General features: G+C 36.5%; 1 protein-coding gene across 2 annotated transcripts in view; it reads left to right on the top strand.

The window, feature by feature from the left end:
- BLMH (bleomycin hydrolase) overlaps window positions 1–14,714 on the top strand; it is a 41,281-nt gene that overhangs the window by 8,342 nt on the left and 18,225 nt on the right. For both annotated transcript variants that reach the window (XM_039886211.1, XM_039886210.1), the window contains exons 7-9: window positions 12,883–13,038; window positions 13,930–14,088; window positions 14,201–14,268. In XM_039886211.1, coding sequence (XP_039742145.1) covers window positions 12,883–13,038; window positions 13,930–14,088; window positions 14,201–14,268 — 383 coding nt within the window. The remainder of the gene's footprint in view (window positions 1–12,882; window positions 13,039–13,929; window positions 14,089–14,200; window positions 14,269–14,714) is intronic.

Genomic DNA, 14,714 nt, shown 5'->3' with positions numbered 1-14,714 from the left:
AGAATTCTGTATGGTAGGTTTTTAGATTTTACAGTCCTCCAAATGACTCCTCTTTATTGAACCTGACTCTTTGGTAATGAGGAATGTAGCTATGGTTTTAAAGCCACAGATGAGTACCTATGATGTGCCTAGCCTTTTAGGCATGTCAAAATGATCATTTAAATCAGCAGCCATGAAGCTCCGAAAGCTTTGAATGAAAGGGGTCTATACTAAAGGCATTCTTTTTGAGAAAGAGAAGAGCAGGTTGCTAGTTGAGATGATGGACAAGGCAGATCTGTTTCGGAAATGTGTTGTCATCTCTATTGTGATATTTTCTCAGTATATCTAGTCTGTTTTTTGTTTTTGTTTTTATTTTTTTAGCCTCCAGATCCCCTTAGGATTAATAATGTATGCTCTACCAAAACTGTTAAAAACAAAACATAAAGACTAGATACAGTATTCATCAGTGCCATGAAGAGACAGGTAGTGATTATTTGCTTAGGAAATTCTATAGCAGTGGCTCTCAGCTCTTAAAAACAGTATATAGTCAGTCCTAGGCTTACTCCAGACCTACAAAATTGGTTTCCCTGAGAATGGAGCCTAGTTATCTATATATATTTTTTTTATTTTTAAGATTTCTTTGATTAAAAAATATTTTTAACAATAAAAGTATGAAAAGTCTTTTTCCCATCCTGTTCTCTATTATCCCAGTTCCCACATACTCCAAAATTAGTTTTATTAGTTTGTTATTAGTATTAGCAGTTAGTTATCCTTTCAGAGATCTTTTTTTAACAATACAATACCAATATATATTATTTTCTTCCTCTTTTTTTTCTTTGCACAGATGTTGTTATGTTATTCATATTCTGTATATAGTGCTTTTCTTTTTTTTACTTAACAATGCCTTGGAAATCTTCCCATATTAATACATAAACTTCTGCATTTAAAAAATGTTTCTGGATGTACCATAATTAATTAGTCCCTCTTAATGGACATTCTAGTTATTTTCAAACTTCTGCTTAAAAAACTTCAATAAATAATCTTATACATGTGTTATTTTGCATATGTATGAATATACCTGTAGGTTATATTTCTATAATTAGAATTTTGAGTCAGAAACATGCATTTGTAATTTAGATAGCTAATGCCAAATTTTTCTTTCTGAAGATTATATCAGTTTACACTCTCATCAGCAATGTCTGATAGAACCTATTTCCCTTTTGATAGAACTTATTTCCCTTTAGTTTTATCCAGGCAGTGTACTTATCAAACAATTAAATTCTTACCAATCTGATAGGTAAACAGTTTGATAGGTTAACTATCTCACTAGTGGAAAGCATTCTAAGCATGCTCAAGGCAGATTTGGTGAGCCATGAGTAGGCCAGTTTACTTAGAATCTTAGGGAGGAGCTAGAATGGTATTTCTGAAAAAGTGATTTATAGTTCATCTGTATTAGAATCAGATACTTGTTAAAAATGAAAATTCCTGGGTGCCACTCCAAATGTACTAAATCTGAATTTCTGGGGATAGTCCCTATAATCTGCATTAAATCAGTGATCCTGAGGCACATTAAAGTTTGAAGCTAGAAGAGTAATGTGGAAAGTTAGAATTAGACATGTAAGAGTTTTGAATACTAGCATGAGAATTTGTCCTAATTCAATAGGAAATGAGAAGTTGGGAAGATTTTTCAGTAGAGAAGTAATGTGCAGTGAAGCTTCATGTAAGGAGATTAATTTTGTTAAATGGGAAGAAGTAGAGGTAGTAAGACCAGTTATGAAACTGTAGCAGTCTAGGTGGTACTAATTCGGCCTGAACAAGACTGTAACAATTGAAATAGGAAGGGAGAAATGTGAGAGACCTTAGAGGAAAAATCTGTGGGACTTGGCAACTTATCTGCAAAGGAAGATTCACTATTAAAAGTAACATTTAATGTTTTAAGCCTGGTAACTGGGATAAGGCTGCTGTGGTTCCCACAAATAAGTCAGAGATGCTCTTTTTAGTCACCACCATGAAGAGGAGGAACATTGGTTTTAAATTGCCTAGTCCCAAGGCACAGTCCATTTGGAATTGGGTTTCAGGTACATGGAAACAATCCTGGAGCTTAGAAAAAAAGAATGACCTAGCAAAGTGATAGTGATGATAGTACAGATGGCTGAAGCTTTGAGAATGACCGAAATCCCTGAGGGAGAATAGGATAGAACAGATCTAAGCAAAGAATTCTAGCAAATACCTATTCCAGAGAACATCTATTTCTGTAAAAGCAAGTGCCAGAACTATGTTGTGATGTAGGTGCTGGTATCAGTGTCAGATGCTGCAGACAGGTCAACAGGTCAAAGAATATGAAGACAGACAAGGCTGCTGGATTTCCTGAATGGGGGTTTGTAGAATAATTTCAGTAGAATGGAGAAGGGGAGGAACTAGATGGAGAGGAGTCATGGCAAGAAAAAGAAGACAGTTTCAAGAAACTTGGCAATGAAGAGAAAAAAAATTGATATTTATTAATTCCATAAGTATTTATTGAGTACCTACTAAATATTAAGCAGGTCACTATTTGCAGATGACATAATATATATAGAAAGCCCTAATGACTCAATCAGAGAACTATTAAGACTGATAAATGAATTCAGTAAAGTTGCAGGATACAAAATCAGTATACAAAAATCTATTTTGTTTCTATACACTAATAATGAACTATCAGAAAGAGAATTAAGAAAACAATCCCATTTGCAATTGTATAAAAAAGAATAAAATATCAAAGAATAAATTTAACCAAGGAGGTGAAAGACCTGTATATTGAAAATTATAAGATATTAATGAAAAAAATTGAAGAAAACATAAATTAGTGGAAAGATATTCAGTATGCATGGATTGGAAGAATTAATATTGTTAAAATGTGTATACTGCCCAAAACAATATATAGCTTCACTGCAATTCCTATCAATATTCCAGTTGCATTTTTCACAGAAATAGTACAAACAATCCTAAAATTTATATGAAACCATAAAAGGCCCTGCATAAGCAAAGCAATCTTGAAAAGTAAGAAGAAAGGTGGAAGTATCACCCTCCCTGATTTCAAACTATATTGCAAAGCTATAGTAATTAAAACAGTGTGATATTGGCATAAAAACAGACACATAGATTAATGAAACAGAATGGAGACCCCAGAATTAAATCCACATATATATGGTTAATTAATTTACAACAAAGGGATCAAGAATATACAACAGGGAAAGGATAGTCTCTTCAATAAATGATGGTTAGAAAACTGGACCAGTTATCTTACATTATACACAAAAATTAACTCAAAATAAGTTAAAGACTTGAAGACACGAAACTGTAAAACTCTTAGAAGAAAACATGGTCTGTAATATCCTTGACATAGGTCTTGGCAATGATTTTTTGAATCTGACACCGAAAGCAAAAATAAACAAGTGGGACTACATCCAATTAAAAATCTTTTCATCAAAGGAAATCAACAGAATGAAAAGACAACTTACTGAATGGAAGAAAATATTTGCATATCATATATCTGATAAAGAACTAATATTTAAAATATATAAAGAATTCATACAACTTGATAACAAAAAAAAATTCGATTTAAAAGTGGCCAGAAGATCTGAATAGACATTTTTCCTAAGAAGACATGCATATGCCCAAGAAGTACCTGAAAAGATGCTCAACGTCATTAATCATCAGGCAAATGCAAATTAAAACCACAATGAGATGTCACCTCACACCTATTGTAATAGCTATTATCAAAAATACTAGAAATAACAGGTTATGAGGATATGGAGAAATGGGAGCCCTTGTGCACTGTTGGTAGAAATGTAGATTAGTGTAGTCACTAGTCACTATGGAAAACAATGTGGAGGTTCCTCAAAAATTAAAAATAGAACTACCATATGATCCAGCAATCTCACTTCTGGATATTTATCTAAAGAGAACAAAAACATAATTATGCATTTCCATGTTCACTGCAGCATTTTTTATAATAGCCAAGATTTGGAAACAATCTTAAATGTTCATCAGTGGGTGAATGGATAAAAATACGGTGTACGTACACACACTGTGGAATATTATTCAGTCATAAAAAAGGAATGAAGTCTTGCCATTTGCGACAACATGGGTAGACCTTGAAGGCACTACACTAAATGAAATAAGTCAGCAAAGACAAATACCATATGCACTCTCTTATAGGTGGTATATACATATATATGGTTGCCAGGGGTGGGGAGAGGAGTGGAGGGCGAAAGAAATGGGTGAATTGGTTTTTTAAAAAAGTTTGAATAAAGGAATGAGTAACAGATGCAAACAGGTAACAATAACAAGAAAATAAAAAGATGAAACAAAGCTTGTTTACAGAGAAGTGTAATAACGTTTAGGGAAAGGAGGTAGAGGAATAAAGAGGACTGTTAAAAGCGTATCATAATGAAATTCAAATCAATCCCAAGCCTTTTCTAACTTCCTTTGACAATATTAGTGAACTCCACACTGATCTAGTTCTAAAATAGGAGTTAATTTTTTACAAATAAGTTTTTATTTTCTCATATCACTCAGATTAATACCTCCTTTGAGAACCCACTCTCTGGAAGTGGCAGAAATATCACCTCAGCAGGTTTGAAGTTTTCTCATATTTTGTTCCTCTCTCCACCCTGGGGAAATAATTTTTCTGTCTAGGAGCCTGAATGAAAGAGAGGAGAAGGAAACTCAACTCTCATTCCTGTGATATTTCCCAAATACTTTGTCTTCTGGCGTTTTGCTGTTATCCTCCCCGAGGTCACCAACCTTTGGAGGCCAGAAATTGTCCTTTTTTATCCCCTTTGTTTTCATCCTATCATATTTCTTCCCAGAAAAAAATAGGCATACATAGGGAATAGAAAAAATGGTTAATACTTCAAAAATATTACTCTGCCACTCATATACTTTCTTATATTATCATTGTGTCAGAGTTTTTAGATACAAGAACCTTGGCTACTTTAAATATAAAAGGAATATATTAGGTGATAAGAAGTAGCTCACTGGGAAAGTAGGATCTCCAGGAAAGCTGGGAGAACTGGACTTTGAATGTGGAAATGTTAGGAATGACATCCAAAATTTCACAGCAAAATTGGTTTATCTCATGAAGCGACTGCCACCACTGGGCACAGACACCTCTGATGCTGGACACCTGATGTTACGGCCCCTGGAAGTTAATGTAGCTTCTTATGCTGCCTTTCCCTCACCAGAATGACTTCTGGGCAGTCCCCGTCTCTTGAAATCATTAGCTTCTGAGTCAAAATCCAGAGTGGGTGTATCTCATAAGCATATCCTGGAATATAGCCTTGTGGCATTCAGACAACAGGAACAACAGGGAAAGGGTTTCCAGTTGCATTGGTGGGATCGGAGCTGCTTCCCACCGTGAATCCTAAGATGGCTAATCCACTGAACACAATGTATTTGACCCAGTTTGCAGCATGCTGATGTGCTCAGCACTGCCTATCCTCTAGACCCTGGCCTTGTGCCTCCTTTCCCTGCCAGAGTAGGTGAACAATGGCTCACATTTTTCCCATGAGCATAAAGCCAATACTGACACTGTCACCTGGCCTCCTGCCATCATTGTCTCTGCATATCCCCTCATCTGAGGTGGGAGCTGGGTTTTTGGCATTGTCTCAGGAATACCCAACAAGGGGGGAGACTTAGCATCTACAATACCCAGGCTCCTCCAGGGGCTGCCCATAGGGACCACACTACACATCCCAGAGGTAAAGGGTAATTAATGTCTCAGGGGGCATGTTTGGTTAGCAATGGGAGGTGGGAAGAATCCAGGTGGTATGGATTTCAATTTTTTTGCGCCCTGGACCCCTCTTGCTATCTAGTGAAGGCCATAGGCTACTCCCAGAGTTGCCAGATTTAGGAAAAAAAAAAATGTAGGATGCCCACTCAGTTGAGTTTGAACTTCAGATCGGATAAAAATGCATAGGACTACAAAGGATTCATTTATATTAAAAATGCAGTTCTAAAAATACTAAGTGATAGAGTATAATATGTACTTTAATGAATTTAAAAAAAACAAGATCTAACAATGGGTCTAATAGGTATAATTTTCAAATAGTAACAAGAATCAAATATTTTGAGACATCTGCATCAACTAATTGATACAAAAATATTTGTGATGCCTATTGGTGACAAAGGAAGTACTGTTAAAACTACTGTGGCATTTTGTCTACATTCATAATAGAGGGAAATGATAAATTTCTGTTAGAGGTTAGTGAAAATAACAATGTAATTTCTTTTCCCATCCAAGTTCACTGATCCTCCTGATTTTTATTCACTGGTCTCTAGGGCCTCCCTAGACTCAAGGTAAGAGCCTATAGAACCTGGCAGGGAATACAGTATATGAGTAAAACAAGCAGAATCAGGCATGGCTTTGCATCAGAAGAAGGCAGCTCTGCTCAGCAACTTGTTACCTTGTAGGAATGCAGGCCCATTGCTGTCAGATTTTCTTTTCTCAGAGAAATGAGAAATCATTTTAACATGCCGATAACTAAATAAAAGTTTAAAAAGAAAAATTATTTGCAGGCCAAATTCAACATCTATGTGAGCTAGATTTGGCCTGGGGGGCCAAAAGTTTGTCCCTCTTCTCTAAAATATATTTTTCAGACTCTCTGAACTGCTTTGGATTTCCCTTTCTCATCTGGTTTTATCAGGCTTTGTAATGCACCTGCTTCGAAAAGGCTGTAGCCTCACAGCCAGTAATTAGTAAAATGAAACATATAGCTAGTTTAAAGATTATCATTTTCTATAAGAAAAAATCTTAGTAAAGATCCTTTATGTTGGAAGAGTAAAGAGGGCTGAAAAGAATCTTTTCATCATTTCAGCTATGAAATAGCAAAGAGTGTAAAGCCAGTTTTTTTTTGTTTGTTTGTTTTTTAAAAAGCAGGTTCTAAGCACTGGGGCTATAGTGATGACCAAGATAGACGTGGTCCTTGCTCTGATGGACTTTACATACTAGTTGAGGGAGACATAGTGCACAAGTAGATAAACTAACTATCTGATGTGATATGTGTTCTGAAGAACATAAAATAGCGTGGTCGTGAAAGGCCTTTCTGAGATGAAATCTGAGCTGAGACATGAGTAACAAAAAGAATCCATCATACCGGATAGAGGGGACAGTGAGTATAAAGTACCCTTACTAAGCTGCGAGAAAGCTTGGTATTTTTGAGGAAAAGAAAGAAGGCAATGATGCTTGAGCTTGGAAAAAGGATGGGAGTAGCTAAAATAGATCTTGTAGAGAAAATGGGTGTTTTGAGGATGGATTGAGGAAGTGAGGTGACCATTCAGGAGGGTATTATGGTTGGTTGTGTAGATGAGAGTTGTTTGGACCAGGTTGATGAGAGTGAGGATGGAGAGGAGTGAATACATATTGGGGTATATTTCAGACGTGAAGCTGCCGGGACTTATGTAGAGGACAAGGAAGAGGAAAGAAGTGGGTGATGCCATGGTATCTTAAAGTGGTGGGGCTTGCAGATATAAGAAAAGGCCTTTTGGTGGTTAGGGCAGTGTGTGGGAACCTGTGTGGGGAAAGGAATATGCGGATGAGGGACATAATGTGAGAAGCAAAGTTTTGGAGGAAGGATAGATTAGATGTGGCCTAAAGTAGTGCTTTCAAAGTGTAACGTGCCTACAAATCCTTGGAGATCTTGTTAAAATGCAGATTAGGTCTCAGGTGGGGCTGGAGAGGCAGCATTTTTAACTTTTTTTTTTTATTCAAATATCACTCTAGAAGTAGTCTCAAGATTGTTTGACTGTTATCATCTATATGGAGCTCTCTTTATGAACTTATTTCCTTTAATATCACAGAAGGGTTCATACCTTTTAAATGTACCTTTTTATATGTTTTCTCTGCCCAAAAATATGTTTAATGCCTCCAGAAAGTATCTTCCTGCCTTCTAGGTGATGTGTTTTTTTTTGTTTTTTTTTTTAATTTAAATAAATCCTTGCCTTTCTTCCATTTCCCACCAGAAAACTGTAGAGAGCTGTGTTTCCTTCTCTCCCCTTTTTCTGCATGTCAGTAGTCACTGAGTCCCTGTTCCTTCCCGCTTGTAACTAGCTCATTTATCATCAGTACTGAACTTTCATCAAAGATTAGCTATTTTCTGTGACCACTTCTGTGTAGTTGGTGGCCATTCTACTCTGTGATCAATAGGTCATTTTACTTTTGAACCTAGTTTCTCCATCAATAAAACTAAAAAGTTGAGGTAGATCATTTAAGGACACTATAGCTTTGCATTTTTCTAATAGAAGTAAATAATATTTTTATAGTGCTTTAGACTTTACCGTATCCTCTCTCATCAATCCAGTACCGTGTCTGCCTATAGCTGGCTTTAAACTCTCATTCTTCTAAGTGTTCATGACCGACTGTCAACTATTGCACGCCCCCCATCCTCCTTTCACTTGATGTCTGTCTCCCAAATTAGCTATGGGTATGGAAATTGACTCAGTCCCACATCATTTGTTTTTAAATTGGGATTCACACATTCCTTCCCCATGTTCCATGTCTCATGCTTTCTGTGTCCTTTTTTTTTTCCCATTCCCTTTCCTGTTACTCATTAATATTCAGTCTGTATGACTTGTATTCAATGTCCAGTGTCCTTTTTTGTTGTGAATGCCAAGTACACCTTGTGAAAAGCAAGTGACACTCCCGAGTTGCCCACCAGAGAGCAGACTTGGATATCCAAAGCTTACTGCCAGTTTTGTATCTTTGGGAACAGAATGTTATTTCAGAACAGCAGAATCTCATCAAGAAAATATAGTATCAGGGGCCTTGGAGGTTATACTTTGGAGAATTTTTTTTTTTTTAATTAGAGCTTGTTTAACTATTGTTAGTTGGCTTGGAGCCAGGTATTCCTTTCAAAGTGTTAAAAACTGACTTGAATATTTGTGAATGGCTTCGGATAGTTTATAAACTAATATAAAACAAAGCAACATGTCTCAGATTACAGTTTTGCTAAAATCCAAGAGAAAGATGTCACTCTTATCCTCGTTTGTGCCTTATATAAATCTTTGATTTAAAAAATTCAGATATATAAAACATACGCAGTAGGTGGGGTATTAAGAAAGCAGGCAGTCATAGATCATTACCTGGTGATTTTCTCTAGAACAGAGACAGGAGCAGACATTTCTGAAGGGAGAGGAGGGTAAAGTGAGGGAAGAGGGTGAGCAGGCTCTGTCAGGTTAAGGATGACAGAGTTGGGATCCAAGGAGAGGTATTTTTCTTATAAGCTATAGCTTTGTTTTGCTCTCTAAGCCTTCTCTTTTGCCTGCTTTTAGGGTACCTTTGGGATTTGCTCAGGTCATCCTTTGTAATACCTATAATCTTGCCCTGGTTGAAACCATAGGGATAGAAATAGCTCATAAAATTAGTAGGACGTATTTAAAAGATAAAATAGCTCCACTGCTTCCAAGAATGACTCTAACGTGAGTAGGATTGGCTACCCTAATCTTATCCATATTTGGTACACCTCTTCTTGAAATTTAGAAAGACGAAGTAAGGCGATCACTCTATCCGGATACAGAATTTGCCAGTGTATAAGATTTTAATCTATGAATTGAGAAAATAACAATGTATTTGGGGAGCCATTCTTCTCTTAACTAGAGGGAAAAAAAAGGGAAATGTCCTTAGTTATGAATGGAATCGATAGGTGCTGCTTTGCTGTAATCGGCTTGTGGCAGACGCAAATCCATGGTCTGTCAGTTGGTAATGGGCTAGAGCTGGCAGCATGTTTGACCTAACTCCCAAGTTCTAGATGTGGAGTCTAGGAAGACATTGCCTAAACATATGAGTAAAGCCTCGCTGTTGGCATGTTTTTAAAGAGAGCAGAAGCCCAGTTTGAATTCCTAAGTCAAATTTCACGCTGGAGAAGAACTTTTGATTTAAGAAAACCATTTTTTTATTAGTTTCAAATATACAGTACATTTGTTAGACATTTACATAGTTTCTGAAACGATCCCCCTGATTACTCTTTCTCTCTTCCGGCTCTCCACCTAGGCATTACATTAATGCTGACTGCATTCCCTATGCTGTGCTCCCCATCCCCGTGATTACTAATTTGTACTTTTTAACCCTTTACCCTTTTCTCCCAGCCCCTCAACCACCCTCCCCTCTGTTTGTCTCCAGATTGTCCTCTATATTTGTGAGTCTGTTTTTGATTAGTTTGTTCTTTTTGTTCCTTAAATTCCACATGTAAGTGAAACCATACAACTTCTAGAAGAAAACATAGGCATTAATCCCTCTGATATTGCTACTAGTAATTTCTTTTCAGACATATCTCCTCAGGCAAGGGAAACAAAAGGACAAATAAACAAATGGGACTACATCAAGCTAAAAAGTTTTTGCACAGCAAAGGAAACCATCAACAAAATGAAAAGACAACCTACTGAATGGGAGAAAATATTCGTTTATGATACATCTGATAAGGGATTAATATCCAAAATATATAAAGAACTCATATAATTCAGCAACAACAACAAACAAATAATCCAATTAAAAAATGAATAGAAGACCTGAATAGATATTTCCTCGAAGAGGAAATAACATGATCAATAGACATAAGAAAACCATTTTTAATGTGGTTCTTCTGGGGTTCGTTGGGATATGTCTAAGACTTAATTTCTGTCTCTGGTAGATTAAATCTAGCTGGGAACACATTAGAGAAACATAAATGGCACTGGGATCAAATGTTAAATTTTATGGCAGAAATATTCAGAGAGGGAGCAATTAGTGTGAGCTGAAGTAATTAGTGAAAACTTTCTGGAGGAGGAGCATCTTGCACTGAGATTTAAAGTGTGTGACTAGGATGGGGATCTGAGGAACAGAAGAGACAACAAAGTTATGAAGGCGACAACAGTGAGCTGAGTGTATTGAGCAGACGATAAGGTGGGACAGAGATAAGCCTGACTAGAGGGCAGGGTTCATGAATAATACACAACAATAAAGAACAAATTATTGATATTCACACCACCATTAATGTATCTCACAGCATTTTGTCAACAAAGGAAGCCAGATACAAAAGAGAGTATGCTGTATGATTCCATTTATATGCAGTTAAAAGAATAGGCAAAACTAATCAATGGTTATATTATCAAAATGGTGTTTACCTTGAGGAAAGTTTGTGTTATTGACTGCAAAGGGGTCAGGGTCCCTCTGGAGCCCTGGAAAAGTTCTGTATGTTAATCTAAATTATGGTTACATGGGTACATATATATGTAAAAATTGAGCTGTATACTTAAGATTAGTGTGCTTTACATATTTACTAAATACAATTTATGCCTACATAAAAAAGTTATAATAAATCAGGTCATGGAGTTTAGATTTGTTGTGGGAGGTGATAGGGAAGCATTAATGACACTTCAACAGTAAGGTGACTTGAAGAAAGTGGCGATTCTAAAATTATTCTGTAGTGATGTGGAGAATGGAACAATTTTAAGATCAGCTGTTATATCTAGGTCAGATATAGTTCTAGATGCTATAGGAGACATAAAATATCCAAGACCTGGTCCTTATCCTTACGAAGTTTATCATCTTTTGGAAAAACCAAGAAAGTTACAGTAAATGATAAATGCTTAATTCACCAAAGTCAGATCTGAATCCAAATCCTAATTCTGCCATTTATTGGCTTTGTGACTGTTTATTTCCTTGATCTTTGGTTTCTTTATCTACAAAAAGTGGGAATGATATCTACCACTTCTGTTAAGAGGAATAAGAAGTATTCAAAGATTTTGTATGGCACAGTACACATTCAGTAAATGTTACTTTTTTAAAAACCATATACCAATGGAGCAGTACTTTTTTTTTTTGGACTGTATGCGACCTCAGTTTAGAGCATGGTTGTGCCATTTACTGGCTATGTGACCTTAAGTAGGTTCTTAATTTCTTTGAGTCTTGATCTCTTTTGAAAAGAAAAAAAGGAGGAGAAATTATACCTTAAGAGAGAGTTCTGAGAATTAAGCGAACTTAACAGATGTATAGTATCTAGCACAAAATAGGCACACTTAATAGATATGATTCATTTCTCTTGAATGTAATGGAGTTTTCAAATGTGTGGTACAAATCATGCAGGCAATAAGTGATGAATTTGGTTCACAGTGGTGACTGGGGCAGAGAAAGAAGAGGCAGATCATAGTGTTATATTTTTTAAAAGATAATAAATAGAAAATTTGATATAGAAGTAGAAGTACTTTCTATACTCTTACTTTATCCAAGGGATGTCTCTATATTTCTATTTCTGTCTTTCTATAAAATGAAAATTATAGTAAACGTATTCTTGGATTGTAATGATGCTAACTTAAAGGTATTGTGACATCATTAGAAAATATGTTATGGTCTCACAATACAAAAAATAGTACCTTACTACTAAAAGTTGTTCTTGTTTTTCTAATAATGCTTTTAACATGCAGTGTCATCCAAACTCCAGCTGAAAAGTTAATGACTTTTTTCTGAGTGGAGACCCCTGTCACAATCAAGTAAAACCTAGAAGACTAAAGGGAAGGAAATCCATTTATAAAATCTGACATTATTTGTCACTTGAAATATAATCAACAGAGCAGCAACCCAGGTCTTGTGTTTCAACAGTGAGCAGTTTCTTGGTTAAGGAAGTTTAATTTGCAGGGCAAATACTAAGCACTAAATATCAATATTTCAGAATTGTATTGTTCAGAGATTTATTTTAGGAACTCAGAAGTTGACAGATATCAAATCTGAACATCAACCTTCTAATTTTTGGAACAAGAATTGATTTCCTGTGAAGTTTCTGGCTTGGGTTTGGCCACTGATTTCTTGTATTTCCCAAGCTTGAGGAAAATGAAGAGGTGAATTATAACGCTTTCCCCTAGCCATCGCTCATCTGTCCTCCTTTTTCCTTCTAGATACTCCGAGTAGTGTGCATCTGTATCGGGAACCCACCAGAGACATTCACCTGGGAGTATCGAGACAAAGATAAAAGTTATCAGAAGATTGGTCCCATAACACCCTTGGAGTTTTACAGGGAACATGTCAAGCCACTCTTCAATGTGGAAGATAAGGTTGGAGACTGGCACTGGCAGCCACCGCCGTTTACTTTTAAATGCCCGTTGACTACAGGGAAGGGTATAAGATTCCTGGGTTAACATGCATGATCATCAAACTAGAAACTGAACAAACTTTTTTCCCCTCTTCCTGTGAAGTGTTTTATGGACCTAAAAAAGTTGAACAAATCAGGATCCCCAGTGCTTCTCTTCAGAGACTTTTCTAATTGTAGGGCAGCAGCATTAGTTTAATTCCCACAGGCTCCCCTGATTTGAGCCCAGAATCATTCTCAGGTACAAAGACAATAAAAGTGTGTTGGGTGTTTCTTATTGTGGTTTCAGAGCATCTCTATTCTGCTCCCCTCCCTTTCCCCCGACTGCCAGGACTCTCATGAAAGGGAGCAGTGTCCCATCCTAGTTTTTCTTGCTCTCTTCAGGTCTTCTCCACTGCCTAGTGAGAAGACCAGAGCCCTTTTCTTTATTGTCATCTTGACACACTTATAAGCAAATGGCTTTGTTTTATGATTGGAATCCCAACTCTTTTTGAGATATTGCCAGGTGTTGAGCCTGTTTGTAATTTGAGAGCAGGGACGTTGTAGTGATGGGATCTCCATCTTGCCTTACTAAGTGCATGCAATTCTTCAGAATTAGTTTGGGGGCGATTCTTGCCAGTAGGAAAGATGCAGCTCCCAAATGTATCCCTTGCACTAATTAGAATATGCAAGGACTTCTCTCACTGACTTTGCCACCTTTTGTTTCTTTGTTATTTAACAATGTGTTTATAATGCTTATTCTTGGAGGCAGAGGTGATGAGCTTTAATGCAGACATGTGAACTTAGAGGAGAGGTGTGTATTTTGCTTGATATTCCTGGTTTTATGTTCTAATCAACATGTTATTGCTCTCAATAGATTTGTTTAGTGAATGACCCTCGGCCCCAGCACAAGTACAACAGACTTTACACAGTGGACTACTTAAGCAATATGGTTGGAGGGAGAAAAACTCTATATAACAACCAGCCTATTGACTTCTTGAAAAAGATGGTTGCTGCCTCCATCAAAGATGGAGAGGTTGGTATTTTTTCTGTCTTGTGCATTGGGGTTAAAACCTCTTCTTCCACTTCTTTGATATAATAGAAAGTTAGGACTTATGCTGACTTTATTTCTTCCTCTTTGTTTCTAGGCTGTGTGGTTTGGCTGTGATGTTGGAAAACACTTCAATGGCAAGCTGGGCCTCAGTGACATGAATGTGTGAGTACAAGAAATTTAAAAAAGAAAGTCATTTGTGGTTTGTTGCAGTTGGAGTTCATCCTTGGTATGAAATGACTCAGCTGAGGTTCACCCAAAGAGTAAAGTTGGCCTGAGGGTGGGTCTCTTTGTTTCCATCTTGTAGAGTTTGAGGACTCATAGTAGAAATGCTACTTGTTTATATGCACTAACCTAGGAAGTCAAGATTATACTTTGTGTCTCAGTTGAAATTGTTGGATGTGCCTAAAAAGCCATAGTATATGAGAAAGGCACTTTAAAAAAAATAATTGATTGTTATGTAAATCTGCTCAGCACATTTAGGAATGTAATGAAAGGTTTTTCAGACCTCTTGTTTGCTATTTGAGCCATCTAAACTACTCTTACTTTGATCCCTTCTGTATTTTGTCTTTACGACAACTAAGACTAATTTACATACATACTTTAAAGCA

The sequence above is a fragment of the Pteropus medius genome, unplaced genomic scaffold (genome assembly GCF_902729225.1).
Source record: "Pteropus medius unplaced genomic scaffold, Ma_sr-lr_union100, whole genome shotgun sequence".
NCBI lineage: Eukaryota > Metazoa > Chordata > Mammalia > Chiroptera > Pteropodidae > Pteropus > Pteropus medius.
The sequence above is the reverse complement of the archived record's forward strand: the minus strand, read 5'-3'. Positions and strand labels throughout refer to the sequence as shown.